This window comes from Sardina pilchardus, chromosome 18, assembly GCF_963854185.1.
Source record: "Sardina pilchardus chromosome 18, fSarPil1.1, whole genome shotgun sequence".
NCBI classification, from domain to species: domain Eukaryota; kingdom Metazoa; phylum Chordata; class Actinopteri; order Clupeiformes; family Clupeidae; genus Sardina; species Sardina pilchardus.
This window is the reverse complement of record NC_085011.1, coordinates 11,674,739-11,697,810: the sequence shown is the minus strand read 5'-3', so window position 1 is coordinate 11,697,810 and position 23,072 is coordinate 11,674,739. Positions and strand designations below refer to the sequence as shown.

General features: G+C 44.7%; 1 protein-coding gene across 1 annotated transcript; it reads left to right on the top strand.

Annotated features, from left to right (window-relative positions):
* Window positions 1-49: 49 nt before the first annotated feature.
* tnfaip3 (tumor necrosis factor, alpha-induced protein 3) lies at window positions 50-15,807 on the top strand. Its single transcript, XM_062519578.1, has 9 exons — window positions 50-279; window positions 1,495-1,835; window positions 7,104-7,294; window positions 7,925-8,066; window positions 8,412-8,582; window positions 9,006-9,186; window positions 9,347-10,452; window positions 11,728-11,933; window positions 12,802-15,807. Exons 1-9 carry the CDS (start codon window positions 248-250, stop codon window positions 13,072-13,074), a joined length of 2,643 nt encoding a protein of 880 aa, XP_062375562.1. The 5' UTR covers window positions 50-247; the 3' UTR covers window positions 13,075-15,807.
* Window positions 15,808-23,072: the final 7,265 nt, after the last annotated feature.

The following is a 23,072-nucleotide window of genomic DNA, read 5'->3' as shown; positions in this document are numbered from 1 at the left end:
GTGGGCGCCCCTAGTGGCCATCGATAGTATTGTAAGCGGCACAGGCAGCCTTGTAGCCTATGTGAGCGTGTGTGGCGGAAAGTCCCGAGCTGTGGAAATCCCCACTCTTTTCCGTGTTTAAGAATACTGTGAGCTAGTATCTTTTACCGTGAGGACACTACAGCATATTTGCGAGTTAAGGTTAATGGCGGTATGGACGACTGCGGTTACATTCAGTGAAGTGGCAGTGGTCTAGTCGGAACATCTTATGGGCTTTGTTGATACCGACATATTGAACAGGTAAGAGTTGCATCCTGTCGCTTTGCCTTTTTTCGGGCCCGGTATCGCTGCAATAATTGTCATTTCACGCGATAGGCCTATTAGCTTCTAAAGTATATCAAACCAATGTCTCGTTTTCAAAGCTTCTCAGTCTGGTAGCGGGGTTGCTTTCCCTCTCTCTCGGCGCCACCGTTTTTGACAGCCATTGTTTACGAATACGTCACCTACCAGCAATTAAATAGCATTAACGAAGGATGAAATATTCATGTTGATATCAGTGTCACTGACAAAAGCAACGACGGATGTCACGACTAACAGTTTAACATTGTTAAAATTTGTCTATCAAACCAATTACGTAATCGTAGCGTCAGCAAGGGCTCCTGTTGTAATATTTTTTCGAGCCCGAAGTAGCCTACCTTAGCTGCGGCGGTCTCCATTGTGCCCAGTCCTGTGGTGTAGCTGTCTGCTTTAGCCTACTAGTAGCGAAATCACACAAAGCCTCGGAGACAGCGTTTAGTGAGGGCCCTTGGCCTTAATCGGGGAGAGAGTGAAGGCCATATTATAACATATCCAGAGCCTATAATGTTTTTTTTATATTAACATACTTAACCTAAGCACCTCTGGTGGGGTGGCTGGTGCCCTTGTCTTTAACGTGACATCTTTTGAGTGAGAGTGCCTTTTCACCTAGCAACTTCTTGTCTTCTGTTTCCCATACGATTGTCTGTCTCAGTACAATTTGTTTCTTAGTTGACCGTCTTCTTTGTGTCAAAGTCAGCAAAAGGCTTGCCAACCAGACAGTTTCTGTCAGCACTATCCAACTGACATTTCCTTGAAGTGCTTTTTTCTCACGAGCTTCTGAAATGACACCAGTGGGTTTGATATGAGGGCAAAAATGATCTAAAATGCTTTTGGTGACACTGTTTATCTGGCCCCACACTGCATGTGACAGGGGCAATCTTTTGTAAACAGAAGTCATGTATGAGGTGGTATTTAAAAACAGACACAGGTCAGCCACATTATTCTAACTCAACATGCATGTTAAGCCTCTTTTTTTGGTTTGAAATTCATTCAGAAAGGGTAGCTAAAGTACAAGTGATCCTATATCAACGTATTGTTCATTCTCTGAGACTGAAATCGAAGATCAAGATCATCGGCAAGTGTTGTCTGATGTATGCTGAGGCCTCCTGCCTAACACCCTGTCCCTCTTTCTCCATCCCTCTCTGTCACCTTTCCCAGTACCGAGTTGGTGCCGATTATTCCGGAATACACCATGTCGCAGGGTCAAAACTTCCTGCCCAAGTTCCTGTTTGTGAGCAACCTGTTCAAGGCCATGAAGATCCGGGAGAGGGTGCCCAACGACGTGGTCAAGCCGTCGTCCAGCGGCGGCCTGGTACACCACCTGCGGGGCATGCACCGGCACACGCTGGAGATGATCCGCATGAGCCACTTCCACCAGACCTTCCGCGAGGTCATCCAGTCGGCCATCTTGGACCGGGCCATGCAGACCTCCCTGGAGCAGGAGAAGAGGCTCAACTGGTGCCGCGAAGTAAAAAAACTGGTGCCACTGCGGACTAATGGTAAGAGCAGAAACACACACACACCCACATGCATACACATCCCAGTGCTGAAACTGGATACCCTGATACCCTGTTGTCGCTGACTATCAAATGAGATTGATCGATACAAGCTGTGGATCAGTGGTGATCACTTGCAGTTGGTGTCTTTAATTTGAAGATATTCTTATAACACTGGCTCAAACAATGAGTGTTATCTGTGCTAAATAGTGAGCGTAAACAGTTAATCTCTTATACTGGAGAGAAGGTAACCTCTAAAGTATGCATTAGTGTGTGTGTGTCTGTGTGTGTGCGTGTGTGTGTTTGCATGCAATCATTTACTAACTTTTGCCATTTGCTGCAGTGAAGCTGACATGTGGTCGGTTGCACAATATAGTTTAGTCAACCCCAGCAAAACATCCTCAAGTTGAAACTCCAGGCATTTTGTGTTTCCTCTACTTGGTGCTAGATGTACAATGTGTACTGTGTTTCGGGAAGTAGGGTCATGGTGACCTGAAAGGCCTATTCTTCCATGTAAAGAACCCTTCTCATATCCCCCACGTGTAACACGACTTAACTTAATATCTCAATCAACTTCACTTGTCCATCGCTGATGATGATGAGTCCCCCTTTGTCAAACAGAAGTCAGAGTGCTAGTATGACTAAGAAGAAGGAAACTTGTGTGAGTGTACCAGTGGAGTCTCCCTAGCTAGTGTACTAGTCATTTACTGTAAGTCCTCTCGCTGATGAGACACAGTATGATTGCTTAATGTTCAACTAAATTACTGGATTTTTCATCTTCATTTTTCCCAAAGAGTTTATAGTCAATTGTGACTGAGTAGCTGAGAAGAATAGGAACTGACTTTGAGAAAGAAGAAAAAAAAGGAGATGGCCTCTTTGCGAGAGACTGCTGTTTTGCCTGCGATGCGATGGCAGATGATGACAGATCATCTCTGAGAGTTGACACTCATATTCAGCATACCTGAAACATGCGTAACATGAAAATTACATTTCAGGGTCCTACCAGCTTTAGGCTAAGTCTTTTAGAAATGGCTGCTGCTGTCCCTGGTTGTGTATTTAACTTGAAAGGACATGATAACTTGTATGTTGTGTTTTTTAGTAGATGGCCTAGTCCATCTTCATTAAACTAAATGTATTGCCAATGTTGTCATTGCTAATTGTGTTTCTGCTAACAGTGCATTTTTAATGGGCAAATTCTCGGTTGTGAATACATTGTCATTTCAGTGTGTGATTATATTTTCTACATAAAGAGGACAGGAAAGTTTCAGATATATGAACTATATTACCACAGGCTAATTAAACCATAGGGTGTATGCCTATTGTGTAAGACTTCTCAGTCACCTGACATGATGCGCTTTATAACCACATAAGTTATATATTGCCGAAAAATACTATTACCCACAATTCACTCTTTATTGTGATGGAGCATTTTGAATATGCTCTTGTTTGTTGGAAAAAGAGTTGCAATAATGTTGTTATGTAATATGTATGCATGTAGATCATGAGTTGGTAACTTCTGAGGCCTAAGTTGACTAAAAGGGCTGATTAGAGGCTGACTGATTCTGCGAAGGTTAGTGCTTGAGAAAGACCAAGGATGTGATATGTCAGGACCTGGCAGCCATTTCCTTCCTAATGAGAGGGGAATTTCCTCTTTGAAGTAACACAAAGCCCAGGGTTTATCTTGTCTTCTTTTTTTTCTTTTTTTTTTCGGGAATCTCTGGCCTCACTCAGGGATATGACACATATGTGACTCCTCAAGACGGAATGTACAGAGTGTGTAATGCCAGTGGACGCTGGCCACTTCAGCCCAGGCCGAACCAGGTGTGCTCCAGGTGACAGGGGAAGAGTGTAGAGTGAAGTGGGACAGCACAAACTGGTGGCTTCCACTGGTTGCCACCACACAGTTCAACTGTGAGCCACTTTGTTTGTGTACACTTCTCGAGCGTGTGATTGAAACCTGGCTCGTCGTTGATAAGGATGTGGTTGTGTGAGTCGGCGGAGAGGGTATTTCCAAGACGGGATCTTATCGGTGTCATGTGTCCTATCCCAACTTTCCCTTTTCACTCGCAACCAACCAGAGGGCTTCATCATAAAGGAGAGAAGGGGTCTCAGCTCTGGAGTTGTTTTTGTCTTGAGTGAGGGCAGAAGAACCTTTAACTCAGTTAATGCGGAACAGCCACAGCCAGGCTACACGTGTCCTGTGGTTTCAACACAAGGCAGTTTCAACAAGTGGCCGTGAGGCGGTTGTATCAAGTGTGTATTTTAGCTTCACCAAAATTGCGTAATGGCCTTATTTTTGGCTTTCTGTTCTCCGTGAGCTAACCTTAGACCTGCGCACCATCAACCCGCTATGGTGTTGTTTACATGCTCATGGTGTGGAATCTTTGAGCCTCGAAATGAAAAAAAAACGTGCCCTTCCTCTTCCTTTAGGTTGGCGGAAAAACATGATTTTTTTTTTTTCATTTCATTTGGCTCCATTGTTTGCTGAAAGAGCAAATGTCTCCTTTTGATGTAAATTGAACAGGCCTTCACTGCAGAGGTCTACATTAGTCTTAGAATACCAGTTACCAGCATAGTGATTCACAGGGCATGGAAACAAATATCTGGAGTGAAATAAGATGCAGCCGTGTAAAGGAATGTCCTCTCTCTTATCAAAAATAAACAATAAAATGGGAAGTATGTTACAATTCATTGAAGGCCCTTAAACAGGGGTGGTTTCCCAGCATCCTCTATTCTACAGTTATGCCATCCTTCCTTGGTACCAGTGCGTACTGTATGTGTGTTTATTTGAGAGACAGGATGTAGGCCTGGATATTAATTGCAGGTGTCATGTTTGTTTTATGCTCAAGTGACCTGAAGTGACCAAAGTCACCAAACATTACAATTTGACAGGCTGGCTCATGCCGTAAAACCGTGAAGAAGAAGAATAAAAGAGGAACTGTGATTACTCTTCCCTTCCTCTATTCTTGTGAAAGGTGCAAGGCTGCACACACATCATGTAGCTGACATGAAAGCAGGTTTTGTGTTTTTTAGTACCACCATTAACACGTGGTCTTAAAACACCCGTCCCATTGGCTGTCGCCGGGCAACGCATTCCAGTCGCGCCGAACCGAGCTCCGCCCCTCGGGAAAGTCCGGCTCTGTTGAGAGGACCTGTGTCTGGAGCCCAGGGGAGATGAGAACGACACCAGCCTATCGACACTGACTCAGAGAGAACCACACACACACACACAGGGAAATTCCTCCTGTGTGCGTGTGTGTGCGTGTGCGTGCGTGTGTGTGTGTGTGGGTCTGACTTGTGTGTGAGGGTTAGGGTATTTCAGTGCATGACCATTGCGCTCATCATTTGTGTTGCACAATGAAGAAAGTGGGCTACAACTCGGCAGATTTAATTTAATGAACAATCATGTCAGGACGTCTAAGAGCTGGTGTCACAACACACCTAGTTTTGTCCTTTCCAAAGAGTCATAGAGTTGGAGCTGTAGAGGTTCAGCTGAGATCATGCTTCTTTCATAGCTAGCAGTTGTGTTGATCAAACACATGGGATACATTTAAGTTCATTTACTGTAGGGTTGGGATGGCCATTATATGGTCTTATTTTTGGAAAAATGTTTCAACGCTAAAATGCAATAAATATTCAAAGTGTCTGAAAGTATCAAAGCACTCCTTGATGCTTTATTTTTGCATGACTTGGATGCATTTTAGGTATTTTGACCTCTTTGCTTGCAGTGAGTACTGTAGTTCTACCCAATGTGTGTTTTTAATCACTGCTTGGTAGGTTTCATAGCATTCAAAGGTGAAGAAGGCAGTTTTTTTTTTTTTTTTTTAAGTATATTTTTGGGGGTTTTATGTCTTTTAATGTTAGGACAGTTGATAGAGACAGGAAGTGAGTGGGAGAGAGCGTTGAGGTGGGATCCGGAAAGGACCACGGGGCGGGAATCGAACCCGGGTCGCCGGCGTGCGGTGCAGTACTGCCTAAGTAGGCAGTTTTTTTTTTGACAGATGTGCCGTGTTGGCACTCTGAACCAGCCTGCTTGTAGAGAGGACGCTTCTGCCTAAAACATACAGTAGACCAAAAGAAGCGCGCTGCTCAAAAGGGCCTCAATCGACCAGACATGTACACTTTGATTTTGAATTCGTGCTTTGAGTTGACCCTTTCTTCTCCTTCCTCGGCTTTCAAGGAGGAGAGAGGAGGGGATGATCTCAGGCGTCTCTTTTTTTTTTCTCCAGACCTCCCGTCATGTTTCCTCTCTTCAAAAAAAAAAAGTGGGGATGGTAGTGAGGTGTAACGCACACCCGTTTGATGCGCTTCAACCAGGTTTTTTTTTTTCGGAAATCCCCTCTGTGCCTCTTTTTTGGTCCCTTTTTTTTCCACAACTCTTTTCAGTCCTACACTGAAATGTTGGTGTCTTTCTAGCTTTCGTAGAAAGAGCGTCGCTGGTGTTTGAGCATGATATGGTCACCTGCACTGCAAGAGTTGTGTTTTCTCTTTGCCACAGTTGTAAAACCTCAGGAGTGGTGCGGTTTGAGTCACGCAGGTGCCTTGAAGCAGATCTCTTCCCCACAGCCATGTCTATATTATTGCCAGGCTGCTTGAGGGTACAGAACTACTGAGGAACGTGTGTGTGTGTTCATTTCACTGTGCTAAAGAACTTGCTCACAGGCAGTCTGCCAGTGTGCGTGTGTGTATTTATATATGGAGATACGCTTGTGTGTGGATGTACGTGCGAGACATTGTGTAGCTATTATAGACGTCCCTTACTGAACATGAAACACTAGTGCAGTATCATTAACGCTTTTATGATTTGCGCGCGTTTGTTCAGGAAACTTTGGGGAACTCCACATTAGAGGGCATTTTTGTCAATTGGACGGTGTTATTATCACTTAGCACTGGTTAGATATGAAGGCTCAGGTGGGCTCGGCTGTCATCATAGCAGGTGATGACCGGAATTACCCGGACTCTGAACCCAAATCGCATCAAAGTGTAAAGATCCACAACGGCATGCACTAGCTAGACGTTTGAAAAACAAAGCTGCTCTGATTTTCCCGGATGTACGTTCTGTCTTAAAGCAACATCTTTAACTGAAAACCTGGAGGCCCAGTCTCTCTTGCTTTGAGCCTCTGCTGGATGAAAAGCTACAATAAACATCTACTGTAGCTGTTCTGTTTGTCATGTTGTCATGTTATCTTGGAGTCTTTTCATGTTTTTGTGTGTAGTCGTGTGTGTGTGTGTGTACGCGCACATTGATTTGATATGTTGTTTGTGCTTCAGGGGACGGTAACTGCCTGCTCCACGCCGCGTCCCAGTACATGCTGGGAGTGCAGGACACGGACCTGGTCCTGCGGAAGACCCTCTACGCCGTGCTGAAGGAGACCGACACGGCCGACTTCCGAGCACGCTTCCAGACAGAGCTGCTCCACTCACAGGAGTTCACCCAGACAGGCCTCCGCTACAGCACTATGGTAATACTATCACACACACACACACACACACACACACAGTTTACTTCTTTAGTTGTATCCACAATTAAGAATTAATATCACATAAGGATACAAATTTGACAGGTGCAACAATTGCTCAGACAAGATTCAGTTATGGTTCTGCTGACCGCAACCAAGCTCAGTACAGCAGTGTTAAGGGATACACAACACCTCCTTCTCCAAATGTGCCGACTTTCAATAATGGAAGAGATTGAACAGTATTTAGAGAGTTGTTTTGCTTACACACACACACACACACACACACACACTTATGCAGACCAGCATATCCAATGTAGACTTTTGATGTTATGCTGCGGTGCTATTTTCAGTTTTGTTGGTCATATATCTGAAATATATGAGGCTGAGGTACTTTAGGTTAGTTTGACTATGTTGTTGTAGGTTTTTTTTTTGTTTCCACTACAGCATTGGGGGGTTTCTGTGGCTATATTAAGATTATCTTACAGATAGCAGAGTGAGATGTGATCTTTTTTTCCTTTTGATGGTGTCCCACATCCGCCATCCTCAGCAAGACTGCAGTGTTGGTCTTATTTTGAATTCTCCTTGTGGTGCCCTTACCTATTTTGTGTGTGTGTGTGTGTGTGTGTGCTGCAGAACTGGGATGAGGAGTGGAGGAAGATCGTGGACATGGCCTCACCAGTGTCCAGTAGCAACGGCCTGCAGTTTGACTCCCTGGAGGACATTCACATCTTCGTGCTGTCCAACATCCTCCGGAGGCCGATTGTGGTCATCGCAGGTTGGTTGGTTGGTTGTTCTTGCTGATGCTCTCTCTTCCTGTCAGGGCAGTGCTCAGCTTCCACAGAAGCCTTCAGCAGAAGTGTTAACGTAGTCATGTGCCTCTTCAAAGGAAGCAGTCCAGTTCTGTGGTAACTTGCTGAACCGCAAAAGCTATTCTTATGTTTAATTCTTTGAAATAGTCACTATTATTATTATCATTATTTTTTTACTTTACCTATTTGATTTACTAGACCTGTCATGGCAGGTGACATATTATACTGTAGGTGTAATCTACTGAGTTATACAGCGCTGATTTTATGGCAAATTCAGTGAACGCTGTCCTTTTGTCTCTTCCTGTTAACAGACAGTGTGGTAAGAAGTATGAAGTCTGGATCCTCTTTCGCGCCACTCAACGTGGGTGGCATCTACCTGCCCCTGCACTGGCCGGCCAGCGAGTGCTACAAGTATCCCATAGTGCTCGGCTACGACTCGCAGCACTTCGCTCCCCTCATCACCATCAAAGACAGCGGCCCAGGTGATGAGCACACCTGGTGTGACACATAGCTGACCCCTGTGAGGGCTATATACCAGTTGCACTCACACTTTACAGACTCCAACTGAAACCAATATCCATCAGTTGTTCATACCAATATCTTAAAGGGGAAATGTTTCCTTTTTACTGTCAAAAGTAAAGGTTAGTAGGGGTGTTGTGTATGTCATTCTGACGGCAGGTATTCCTGTTGAAGAAATGTCTGATTTTATTGGTGTGATATGTGTGGTGTAGGCAATAGCTTGTGTTTGTGGACAAATGTGACTAAATCCAGTTTACAGAGACATGGGTCAATATAGAAAAAATACATGTGCTATCGTGTTAGCATTCTGAGTAGTTGTCTAGAGGCATGTTGGATTGTATTGTACTCACGTATGTGTGTGTGTTTGCGACCGTTTGCGTCCACAGAAATCCGAGGGGTGCCGCTGATCAATCCGGGCCGCGGCGGCTTTGAGGAGCTGCGGGTGCACTTCCTGACGGAGAAGGAGCACCAGCAGAAGGAGCGGCTGCTGAAGGAGTACCTGATGCTGATCGAGATCCCCATCATCGGCCTCCCCATCGACACTACGCGCATCGTCAGTGCAGCCAGGTAATAATAAAAAAAAAAAAATCTCTACCATATGTATACTGAACAGTTACAACTGATATTTACCACATACTGTACCACATACCACATATCTGGATGCAGATATTACAGTCCATTTAAGCAGCTGACCCTGAGTGTGTGGTTTGTGTGTTTTGATGTCCAGGTTGGACGAAGGGAACCTCCCAGAGGATATGGACCTGATGGAGGACTACCTGCAGCTGGTCAACCACGAATACAAGCGCTGGCAGGAGGACAAGGAGGCTCTGTGGGCCCCTCAGGCCCAGCAGCGGCCGCCGCCCTTCTCCGTCTCGCAGCTCTCGCTCATCGAGATCCGCTGCGCCACGCCGCGCTGCACCTTCTACGTGTCGGTGGACACGCAGCCGCACTGCCACGAGTGCTTCGAGAAGCGGCAGGCCAGCCGACCGCTGGAGCCCAACGTGACGTCGCCGGCCGGGCCCGGGGTGGTGGTGGGCGCGACGGTGGCGGGGGTGACGCTGGGAGGGCCGGTGGTGGCGGGCGAGCACGAGGGCGGGCGCTGCCGGGGGGCCCCGCCGGCGCCGGCGACCGTGGGCGACCGCGCCCAGATCCCGAGCCCGCGCTCGGCCCCGCCGACCGCCCCCAGCCTGAGCCTGTACAGCGAGACGCACGCCATGAAGTGCAAGACGCCCGGCTGCCTGTTCACGCTCAGCGTGGAGCACGACGGCCTGTGCGAGCGCTGCTTCGCCGCCCGCCAGAACCCGCCGCCGCCGCTGCCGCCGCCGTCGTCGTCGTCGTCCGCGGCCAACGCCGCGCCCCTCAACGGCCCCGCGCACCACCACCACGGCTGGAGCCAGTGGACCGGCGGCAGGGAGCGTGAGCGCGACCGGGACCGAGAGCGCGAGTGGGAGCGGGAGCGGGAGCGCGAGCGCGGCGAGAGGGACCGCGAGGCCGAGCGCTGTGGCGTGTGCCGGCAGGAGGTCTTCAGGACGTTCAACGGGCTGTGCGCGCCCTGCATGCACCGGACGGCGGCGGAGAGGGGGGCCGAGCGCGAGCCCCAGCCGCCCGGGCCGCCCCGCGTCGACCCCTCCGCCGCCACCGCCACCGCCTCGTCCTCCTCGGTGTGGACGCAGCTCCGGGACGCCGAGCGCTCAGCGGCGTCGGGACTCACGCCCTGGCACGTGCCGGGCAACGCGGCGCGGCTCTGCAAGCGCAGCGGCTGCCAGTTCTTCGGCACGCAGGAGAAGCTGGGCTTCTGCACTATCTGCTATGTGGACTATCAGACCAACCACCGTAAGTACACACACCTGCCTCTCCTTACTGGGACTCCTAACACACACACACACAGAGGAAGGTGTGTTGGCCCAACACACCTTACTCTGTCTGTGTGTGTGTGTGTGTGTGTGTGTGTGTGTGAGTGTGTGCGTGTGTGTCAGTCACCATGGTGATAGGTAGTGTTGTGGTGGTGGTTGGGTGGTTGCTGTGGTGTTGTACCTGAAACAGGAAGGCACACATAAGAGCCCTATATGAGGGCGTTGACGGAGAAAAAAGATTTTGCAGCGAGACAAAAAAATTCGGTGCTTGCCACACAAAAGTCTTGGTGGGCCCGAGAGCAAGGCCCTGAACACAACGCCCCCTTTTGGGGCATTCCCCCCCCATTCATTTGTCTCAGCCTCTCATCCCTGTCAGACCTACAAGACCGATTATGACGTGAGTCTCTTTCACTCAATAATAATGCAATACTAGGCTATGCCATTACGGAAATTCCGCTATTCCTATTGCGTGTGCGTGTGCGTGTGTGTTTGTGTAACATGTATTAGTACGTGAATCCGGCTTGCACTTGATTGAATGAATGGTCTCTATCAATGAATTGCTCGCCACACTCACTCTTGTGGGAGTGGGGTAGTTTGACCTTTGTGTTGAGTTTGACTCAAAGTGAGACGGACTGTTCAAGTCACCTTGGAACGCTTCGTAACTACTACTCGGGGACCTCCAGGGCGCTTGTGATGCCCTTACATATTCATAGTGGGACCGGCACTTGAAGTGCTTTGTCATTGTCAGTGAGATGCTCTCAGTTCCATCTGACCCAGTTTCGGACCCCACAGGGGGTGATTCACCGGCTCGTCTCTGTCATATTCCAAATGTCTGTACAGACAGCTCACTTTCACAGAAACTCTTTAACTTTTTTTGCTTACATTTTATGCACATGAAGGTGTCTTTTTCTATATAGTTTTTTCTAGAATTAGACTTAAATCACAGTATAACAATTTACACATTGTATCGCAAGTTTCGCAATATATTCCAATATATTGTATTGTAATTGGTATTGCCAGATTCTTGCTAATACACAACCCCGAAAACTGTCTGTGTATGTCTGTGTATTTGTCCATATGTGTGTATGCATGTCTATTGTTCCTTCTTAGAACCCAACTCTAAAACTGGTTTAATCTGGGTCGTGTGACTTCTTAGAACCCAACTCTAAAACTGGTTCAATCTGGGTTGTGTGACTTCAAGGGATCATTTGCATTTTGTCTCGACATTTATCGTTGTCTTTGTGCCCATGTCCAGAAGCACCACCAGCCACCGTCCAGCCGCGCCACACGTCCGAGGCGGGCTTCCAGAACTGCCCGCGGTGCCGTGGGCCCGGTTGCGGAGCGGTGGGCAAGGCCATGCTGGAGGGCTACTGCAACAAGTGCTACGTGAAGGAGCAGAGCGCCCGGCTCAACCAGGCCACCACCACCACCAGAGGACCCAACTCGCCCCCGCTAGTCATGGTAAGCCAACCTCTGCGTCTGCGTTCACTGTTTCTTAGCTTTATCTGAATCTATAGCACTTTGTTTGGCGTATACATGCCAGATTACCTGTAGCATGTCAGTACTTGAATATGGATTTTTACAATTTTTTCAATTTTTTTACTTTATTGTGTTTCATAACAAAGATATACATCAGGCTTTAAGAAGTTGGAAGTTGAATATGGAATGTCTAATAATGTGTTATTCTTATGACGCAATTGTCTAATTGCTCATGGGGGTCGTCACTGTGGGTTCATTGTGAGTAGAGAGTGCAGGTTTCTCTGCGGAAGTTACTATGGGGTGTCTTGGGGGTGGGGTATGTTTGTGTCATGGGTAAAGTGGGGGTGGGGCAAATGTTGTCTACATGGGGGGGAGAGGTGAAATCACAGTCTTGTGCTGTAGGAAAGCACTACTCTCTGTAGGTGATTTTTGAGTAGGGGTTTTACTCGAGGGCCAGACAGCAGAAAAAAAAGAAGTATGACTTTGTGGTGTATGAAGTAAGATATCGATATCCAGAAGATCTAAAATTAGGTTGTGAGAGCTCACATCATCGTTGAGCATTTCACAAAGTCATCTTGGTTACAGCAGGACTTTTTTTGGGTTATTCGGGACCTGTATTTCACTTCCACTGTTTGACTGGGGGCGTAAGACCGTTCCACTGTTTGACTGGGGGCGTAAGACTGTATCACCATGTGAGAGACCCTGAAGTATATCTAATATCTAACTTCCCTTTTTTTCTTGCTCCTTTTTTTCCCTTGCTTCTATTCCTACCTTTCTTTTTCTCCCCCTTTTTTTCTCTCCGTCTTTTCTTTCTTTCTTTCTTCCTCCCTTCGTCCTGTCCTTCCCCCAGAGGGCGCCCAAGGCCCGTCCTCCCCCCACCACGACGTCGTCCAGCAGCCAGGCCCAGTGCCGGCGGAGCGGCTGCAAGAACCTGTCGCCCGGCTGCACGGACCTGTGCCCGGACTGCGTGGGCCGGGGCCAGCGCGAGGGCCGGCGCGCCCAGGCGCCCAAGGAGAAGAGCAAGCAGCGCTGCCGCACGCTGGGCTGCGACCACTACGCCAACCAGGAGAAACAGGGCTACTGCAACGAGTGCGACCACTTCAAGCAGATCTACCGCGGCTGAGCTGGGCCGTGTTTTTCGAGACGGTGAGCACGAGGAATCCACAGCGCCACCACCCCCTACCCCACCCCGGCGCGGAGAGTCTGGACTAGCATGCGGCTCTGTTCGAGGTGCAATTTGAGATCATGAGTGGCTCGTTCTTTTTTTTTTTTTTTTTTTTGCCACTGACCAATTCGAAGCCCACCCATATCACATACAACCCCCACCTCTTCCCCTGCTGAATCAACCTGAAGGCCAAATGATGAAAAAAAACTAAACTAAATATTTCAACTCCAGAACGAAATCAGCCTGAAGAGGCAGTCGTGGCCAGCCGAAAGAGCCAGGTTCATGAATTGGCTTTTTCTCTCTTCTCAATGCGCAGACGCCGCCGATGGTCTCTGCGCAAAAGTGTATCGGGCAACAGGGTGACGCAGCAGTTCGGAAGACCTGTCTCCTTCCAAACACATACAGTACACACACGTTTGTGGTCACGTGTGTCTAGTGCCAAACTGCCTGTCTGGAAGGGTCCTGCTCCAAGATGGCCTGAATGCCCATCGAATGTCAGAGCAGGAGGGACTCAAGGACAAGCAAGGACATGAATGAAGTGATCTTATTTTATGCTCGAGCAGCATAACTGACCAAAGTTAATTTCGTACAAATGTAAATCTTTGAGGAAAGAAAAAAACGAAACAAAAGCAAAACAAAAACAAATGGTGCACGTTGCCAAAATACTGATTTGAAGACAAAAACCCCAGCATAGCCTACACCAACACAATTCTATACAGCAACAGCTAAACTCACAACATACATACACATTCTCTCTCTCTCTCACACACACACACACACACACACACACACACACACCATAGCCCAGAAACACTGGCATGTGATGCCACTGTGTGTACAAACTGAATCCCTATCATGAGTGTGCAGTAGGTCACTCATCGATCTGCCATGTCACTTAACGTGCCATAAGAGGGAGGACATGTTGCCTTTCTGACACTGAGTTTGTATTTGCCTCTGACCACATACACACACACACACACACACACACACACACTCTCTCTCTCTCACACATACACAGTACAGACACACACAGCACTCTCATACTGACACACAAACCTAAACACACACATACACACCTACAGTACAATGTGCAGACAGAGACACTTTATTTTGGTTCTAAACAGGACTATCGTTTTGTTTGTTTGTTTTTTGTTTTTTGAGACATGCAGTACCACAGCAGCTAAAATCTTTTGCGGTTCCAGAAAATGAGACCTCATGGACACGTAGCTCATGAAAAACAGTTTCAAAAAGTGCAATAAAACTTCTGTATATCCTGCCTTCAATTTTATAAATGGTGGACAAACGATTTTGTTCTCTGTCCGCGCTCTCTTCAAACAACGCCTAGAGAGCTGTCATAACATGGCGGTTTCACGCGTTCCACGGGGAACACTCGCAAAGTGGAGTCTGGAGAAACTACACAGCCATCAGCCATTCCCTCTGTACTACAGAGATTAAATGATGAAAAAGGACTCAACCCAAGTCTACTGATAACACACGCACAGGAACACACATGCGCCAGTACACTCACACAAAACGCATGTTATCCTCCACGTTCACATCGATTCCGATTTCTTTGTCTTAACTCTTTGTTTCTCTATTTTCCTGTCTCTCGGTTCATCTTATCTATCGATTTGTCTCTTCTCTTTTTTCTGAACTGTCTGCCTGTCTATTCATCTACCTACCTATCCGTCTCTAATCTACCTATCTATCAATCAATCTATCTAAACTACCTAGAGTTTATGTATCTTTGTCTCTCTCTCTCTAAAGAACCACTCGATGCCTGTCACACATACAGCCTGTGTGCTCTGACTGACATGGACTTAGGAGTGAAGCTGCCAAATAAGTGTATACAATATCTGCAGTAATGTTTTCTCATGAAGAGGCTAGTCTGCCAGACAGACAGACCACTGTAAACCCTTACCATGTGGAGGGCTATCTTAATGTAGAGGACCATGATCAATACTCCAACCATGCCTAAAATTCATTGCAGACCTTTAAAAAATGGCATCTTGATGTTAATTTTTGCAACGCTTATTTTTTAAAAGACCAGATCAGAATTGTGTGACAAATGTATTGTGTGCTCAGTCTGCTGATTCCTACTATCTAGGGGGTGTGAACTGTTCTGCAGCTACTCTCTTCATTCAAATCTACACATACAGTACACACAGATACAGATACTTCAATATATATCCACTGTATGCATCTCCGAGGTCCCAATACTGTAATGTATAGCTTTGTCTACTTGAAACCTAGATAAATGTTGGCCTAGATAGTTACACATATGTGCTTTACACAGAGGATGTACCGGCGTGGGATATCTGAGGTTCGCTTAAGGAGATTTTTTGGAAAGGGTGTACACTTTTTTCAGTTTTATGTCTGTGTCTAAGAGGAGTAACAGACCATCACAAACTTGCACAATAACCTAAAACGCTGCTCTGATTTAAGGATGGTACTTTCTTTGACACTCATAGCGACATTCCAATGATGGTTAAGACAACGAAGAAAGTCTGGAGAATTTTTTTATTTGTGCAACCTTTCATATTAGATTATTGTACGAAAACGCCTTTTTTCTCTCCTGTTGATTTGTTTAGTATTTATTCATAACAAAATATCTGTACCATGTGTTGAAAATATTTATATGTTGTCCTGAAAATAAATTATTTTTATTAAGAAAATAACATGAACTTGAAATGTTGTTGAAGTATTTTTTTTCACTGTCCTTCGGTTTATTCGGCGTGAGGCTGAGACTCAGTAATTACTGTAAATTGTGCAAAGTAATCTTAGTTATTATTCTGAATAGACAATTCGATGTGTTCATTGATGAAGGCAGTATGTGCTGATTTGTGCTCGTTTGGGGCAGCCGTGGCCTACTGGTTAGGGCTTCGGGCTTGTAACCTGAGGGTTGCCGATTCGATCCCCGACCAGTCCAAGGCTGAGGTGCCCTTGAGCAAGGCACCTAACCCCTCACTGCTCCCCGAGCGCCGCTGGTTGGGCAGGCAGCTCACTGCTCTGGGTTGTGTGATTCACCTCACTGAGTGTTCACTGTATGCTGTGTGTTCACTAATTCGGTTAAATTGGGTTAAATGCAGAGAACTGAATTTCCCTCACGGGATCAAAAAAGTATATATTCTATTCTATTCTTTGATACAGAAGGAACTCAGAGGTTCAGATTTTTGGTTATAGTGAAAATAAGGCTTCCAAAATAGACAGTTTGAAAGGACACTTGAAATTAGATTCATGGCCCTTTTTTTCTCCCAATTTCTTGTTCTACTGACTGTGTGTGAGTTGTAATGGTCCATTTTTGTTATAGTCAGGGGGCCAAAACTGATATTAAAACTTTGTCGGACACTTTTTGGTACAAGCATACAACCTATCCAGTATTGATATTTAACCCCTCAACATGAGTTCTAGACAGGTTGTCAGCTTAGAAAATGTTATTTTGTCCATTTTAACACTATATTCTTAAAAGTGGAAAAAGCGGATTTTTCCCCCAAAGTGCTTCCTTTTTCTTCCATGTTACCTACTGTAATTTTGGGCAAATGTGCAATATAATCCAACTTGTGTGCAAGCATGATCATTAAAAAAATAATGATCAATAAATACCACAAGAGTATCACACCACAAGGGCCACTGTTGTGTCAGGGGGCCAATTCTGAAAAGGGCTTCCGTTAAGACTTTTGCAGACATCTTTTGGTTCAAGCTGTCAGTGTCACCCTATTTTTTTTTTGTTAGAAGACACAAATAGGTAAGATATCAGGGTGGTTGTGAAGACGAAGTTAAAAGCTTGTAGGGAGAGACATACAATGCTGCACAAGTTATAATATTTAAATGTTACAGTGAAAATGTAGAACTGTAGATGGTGGTGTATAGTGCTAACTTCATTAATATACCAGGTTGTGACACAAATGATATTTAATGGACATATTACTATAGTTATTCATTCAATCCAAACATAACTGCTCTCTCACTTCTTTAGGATTAGGGGTTAGTAACTAGTTAGCAATAACAACTTTGTTATAGTCGTATGGCAAAGGTATGATTTTCCCCTGTAAAACCCGGGAAGTTAACTGAACTGAAATTATTTGAGTACTGTAAAGCCTGGGAAGCTAACTTATCTGAAATTATTTGAGTAAACCGGATGCCTTGACATTTGAGTTTGGCAACTCATTTAATTTGAGTGTTAATAAGTCATTCAACTGGAGTTATTAGTATATTGTACAGTATATTGCATTTTGTGTTGGGATAACTTAAAGGAGTCAAGTAAACTGCACTAATTTTATTCACCTAATAACAACTTGAGTGAATTATCATGACAAGTAAGAATTATGTAGGCCTACACACAAAAAAATGCAATGTACTCAATGTGTGAGCTATCATTTTTTATGGATTATGGGTAAATGCTTCTTTTGATTTTCTAAGTATTTGTTCTCTTAGCTGTTAAGTGTGGCTTCTTACTGTTTACCAGGTGATGGGCAAAAATATTGTGTTGATGATTTTCAGAATATGGTCAGATGTACCATTAAGGAGAAGCCCATTCTCAAAATATAAAGAACATTTTGAAGTTCACTTTTTCTTGGCCTAATGCAAAGTTGATTGCGTTTCCCAATTTGACTTTGACCTATAGTCACTTGAAAGTATCACAAATTTGAGTATCCCAATGGTGTGATTGAGCCTCCTATTGTCTGTCTGTATTGTCTCTTGGGGAGATACAGACACATTATGCATGTTTACATTGAGTAACTATATTACCCCTCTTATGGACAGGATATGAGCTTCAGGAGTAAAGATTTCAGGGTTTTTTTTATAGGTTTAAACTTCTATTAAATGAATAGGATTACTGCAGAATGATGGTAATTGTGAAACATAATATGTATCACCATGGCAGTACTGGCCATCATGATATACTGTATCTTCAGATTATCATTACGTCTGTCAGAAGCATTACAAGTGATCTAAGATTTTAAAATCAGCCCACAGGCCAAGTCTGTTATGGATAGTCATCTGCTTGATGGTGTGTGGTGTCAATGTAAATAACACAATAACATAACAGCTATAGTATAGCCGTAAATATAGTTTAACTATTGCATTTAAGATTCAATTTCAGTCAAGATTAATATGTGATAATGTGTTAAGAATACTATGGACAGTGACATTCTGGGAAATGTAATGTGTGGTCAGCCATTTCTTATTGTGAATATACTTCTTGCCATGATTACTTAATTGAAATGAGTGGCATATACAGTCATGGCTGAAAGAGTTGGCAACCAACCCATGCAATGAATAATGTATCATGAATAAATAAATGTTCTTCCTTAAAAGACTGGGGTCATACGTATTGGCACCCCTATGTTAACCCTATGTTCTCAACGGAGACAGGCAGATTTTTATTTTTAAAGGCCACTTATTTCATGGATCCAGGATACTATGCATCCTGATAAAGTTCCATTGGTCTTTAGAACTAAAATTGCCCCACATCATCACACACCCTTCACCATACCTAGAGATTGGCATGGTGTTTTGTTCCGTTTTGTTCAGTTAGCCTATTAGCCTGTTTGATGCTCATTGAGCTCAATGCAAATCAAACCAGCTAATAGGCCAACTGAACAAAACACCATGCCAATCTCTAGTTATGGTGAAGGGTGTGTGATGATGTGGGACTATTTTAGTTCCAAAGGTCAAGGGAACTTTATCAGGATGCATAGTATCCTGGATCCATGAAATAAGTGGCCTTTAAAAATCTGCCTGCCCCTATGTTAACCCTTTGTGTTAAATTCCCATAGGGTTACATAGGGGTGCCAATACATTTATTTATTTATGATACAGTACATTATTCATTCACATAGAAAGTTGGTGTCCTTAAAGGTTGGATATGTTCTACTTTTATTACTTAAGGCATTAAGATCAATTTCCAAAAGATGATTCTATATTCCTCTTTTTAGTCAACTTTAACATGGGTGCCAACACTTTCAGCCATGACTGTATTTTACTCAAGTTGAAATTAGGTGAATAAAATGAGTATACAGTAGTTTACTTGACTCCTTAAAGTTATCCCAACACAAACTACACACATAGAAATAACTCAGCTGAATGACTTATATACACTTAAGTTAACTTCCCGGGTTTTGCAGTGCAGCCAAGCAGTGGTGCTCAGGTAGGCAGCCAACAGAAGGTACCCAGGGACCATGTCCATGTGCTCAGTCTGAGTCCTGGTCAGGGACATCGACACTGCCTGGTACTGCACTGACTTCCACTTTCCTCACATCCACATATCGTCAACTCCAAGCACCTGACCTGTGCTCACCAAGCTCCAAGCACCTGACCTCTGTGGTTAAAAGCTGGGGGGAAAGCATGCCATCCTTCATGTGCCTTCTTCTGTTGGCTGCCTATACCCGAGCACCACTGCTTGGATGGGGAAAAATGCCTTTGCCATACGACTATTACAAAGTTATTACTACTAACTAGTTACTAACCTCTAATCCTAAAGAACTGAGAGAGCAGTTATGTTTGGGTAGAATTGAGAACTATAGTGATATGTCCATTAAACACAATTTGTCACAACCTGGTACATTAATGAAGTCAAATAGCACCATAGACCACCATCTACAGTTCTACATTTTTGCCATAACATTAAAGTATTACAACATGTGCAGCAGTGCACTGTCTCTCCCTACAAGCTTTAAACTTGGCTTGACTCATTCCCATAGATAGGGGTACTGATTGATAGAGGTTTTGGAATGCTATGTTATGTTTCCAATCTGATATTCACTTTGAAAACTGGTTCTCTTTAGGCGGAGATTGTTTTTTTCATGTTCTAGGTCTGTTGTCCCTTATACTGTACAATAAATGTTAATTCTGACACTTCAGCAGACATCCCACGAGTGTTAGCTTTCATTCCATACCATTTTTATCTATATGGTCCTTGTGGTTGTGGAGATATTCAACATTTATCGTTGGCATGTCATGTTGAGCAGGAAACCAAAAAATTGGCCTGAAATTGCTTGCAAAAGTCAAAAAAATAAAAATGTTGCTTGACAACCACCATAATATCTTACCTATGGGTGTCTTCTAACTAAAAAAATAGGTTGACCGCTTGTACCAAAACATGTCCGCAAAAGTCTTAACGGAAGCCCTTTTCAGAATTGGCCTCCTGACTATTATAGAAAAACAAGAAGTTCAACACTACCAGCTCGACACAGGGCTGCCACAGCCCTCAGTATGTCAGGTAAATTTAGTTTCTTCCTCTTTCGAACAATGCAGACGACTGCCCCCACACTTTTGTTTTCATCCTCGCTTTTTGTTCGAGAAACAGGCAACCCCCCTTCACTAATACACAGTGTAGTGTAGGCTGATTTGGAGTGGGGAGGAAAGACCCCTTGAAATACAGAGGGTGGGGGTGTTTGTTGTAGGGAAAGGGTGACATTTAGCTTACGCGTTGGCGTTTGTCGTGTTGTAGCGTGGGCGGTGAGGCTCACAGTCACCTCAGCAACAGGTGAGCGCTTATGAAAATAGCACACACGACAACGCATAGTGAAAGGCCAGCGGTCACCGGCTCTCTGCTGACAGTGAGGGCTTCATAGTTATCAGAAACGCTCGAATGTCAGGAAAGGCTGTCCTATTACAGTGGCTGGTTTTTGCATACAGTATGTCGCTGTGTCACCTGTTATAGTAGGCCTATGAGCCCAATAACAATGCAATTTTATTTCTTCTTTTCTGTTCAATACAAATTGTGAAAGAGATAACCTGTTGCATAAGGGGAGGGGGGGGGGGGGGTATAATCTTAATAGAATATGATTTATTTTCTTACTAACACAAATAGTCAAAACATCTTATTCCACATCCATTTAAAGTGTTCAACTGGGGCTTAAGTGCAGGCAATGTTATTCAACTGCCCTATAGGCTATGGTGTGGCTAATGTAGCACTGTCCATTCCTTGGGTCACGGTAATTCCTTTCAATGGTCAAAAATGTTAAGTCAGTGATTTTCATACTTCTTTCCTGTTAAGTGTTGGGGAATTGTGAATGTATCAGCAAGTCCTGGCAAGTACTGTACACGGTGTTCCAAGCAGTAAGATGAACAACACACCTTTTATTTACTGTAAACGCTCCTTCAAAAGCTCAATGAGTAAACATTAGCAATGACATGAGGTTCTGCTACTGAAATACACAAGTACACAGAATCACACAGGGAAATTCTACTGCTGAAATTCAGGATTGGCAAAGAGTTTGACTGAAGGAAATGGAATGGGATTTCCAGGGTTTTATCATGTTTATGTAATTCCTCCAAGTCTACCTCCATCCGCTTAAGCTGCAGTTGCATCAACAAAAGTCCCAGTCAACCCAACAGAGGTAGATTCCAGTTCTGCCAGAACCAGACAGGAAATTATAGTAATTAATATTTGTGGTCTTTAGCATCTGATTGTTTGGATTGTTGGAAGTACCCACTTCCATTATTGTTAAAAGAAAAAAAAAAATGAAATAGGTGTGTGTGTGTCTTTCTCTCTCTCTCTCTCTCTCTCTCTCTCTCTCTCTCTCTCTCTCTCTCTCTCTATGTGTGTGTGTGTGTGTGTGTGTGTGTGTGTGTGTGTGTATCTGTCTCTGAGAGAGCTGAATGGTTAAATATGAGTCTGTACATAGTGAGTTGGCAGGCCATTCCCTCTGAGTGAGATCTGCGTTGTGCTCTGAGCTCCGAGCTCCTCCCGTTATGAGTCGACACTGAGCACCCGGGGAACATCACAGCATTCCTGACACCTCTGGAAAACACCCAGCTGTAGACATCACCCAGCCCTGCCGCCAACCACTAATGAAACTAAAACCCCTTAAGCTCTGCCCATGCGAAGCCACATGCCCGCAGTCCTCTGTCCAAGTCTACCTGGCGAGAGAGAAAAGTATGACAGAAAGAGAGAACGAGGATTCTTTTTTAGAAAGAATATTTTAAAAAGATGGTTGAGTGAAGATACGTGACTTTTTGACGTAGAAAGGAAAACAAAACCTTTTCACGTGAATATAAGAGATGTTCAAATAGTGTTTGTATCTAGACGTGAACCTATGAACTGTGACGCATGGTAGTCTGACTCATCCTCTATAGATGATCAACTGGATGGATCCAGTAAATCCGGAAAGTCTGTTTTTTTGCCGTTTTCTCATTCTCTCTTATTCTTTTCTTTTTGAGACTGCGCTCTGAGATATGACTTCAGGGGGTTGTCCCCGGAGTGAGACAGAGAGGACTTTTTTTTTTCTTTGAGTAAACCCCAAAAAGAATAATACAAGGAAGAGGAAGACAAACATGATGGAAAAAATACCCTTAAAGAAACCTCACACCCCTGTAAAGTGACATGAAAGTCACCCCATTTAACTCAAAGGTCTTTGAGTGTGTGTATGCGGGGAGGGGGGGGATCAAGCCGGGGGCCAGAGTACAACAGAATCAGAGGGCGATGATGTACTTTCCTTTTGTCTGAGAAAAGTCTTCGAGTGTGAGTTTCACTTTTTCTTTGCGTAAGGCCCTCGCAAAACCCTTGTCTTCCTAACCACACAGGACACAGGAATGCAGTTAACCAAGCTCAGTGAAACCCCTTACGACAGGTACTGTAATTACAACCAACGGAGGCCTGCCAAGCTGGAGGACACTTGTCCACAGTGAATGTAGAAGTAGTTGAATGGTCATTGATACCATCCAAGTTCCTCTAGCCCCGAAACAGAAGCTTGATTGATTTTGTCACCATGGAGACGTCATGCTGATGTCCAGGGATTTACCCACATGAGCTATTTTGGAAGCTGTCGTAATCTTTGTGGAACATTTATTTGTTATGAGGATGTTGAATTTCTTCCCTTTGTTTGTTTGTTAGTCAGTCAGTCAGAAAAACATTCCTGGAGTTTTTGTCACCGTGTTACATCCTTACGCAGAGCAGAGCAGAGCGGAGCGTGGAGCTGATGAGTTCTGGCTGATGGCTGATGTGGAGA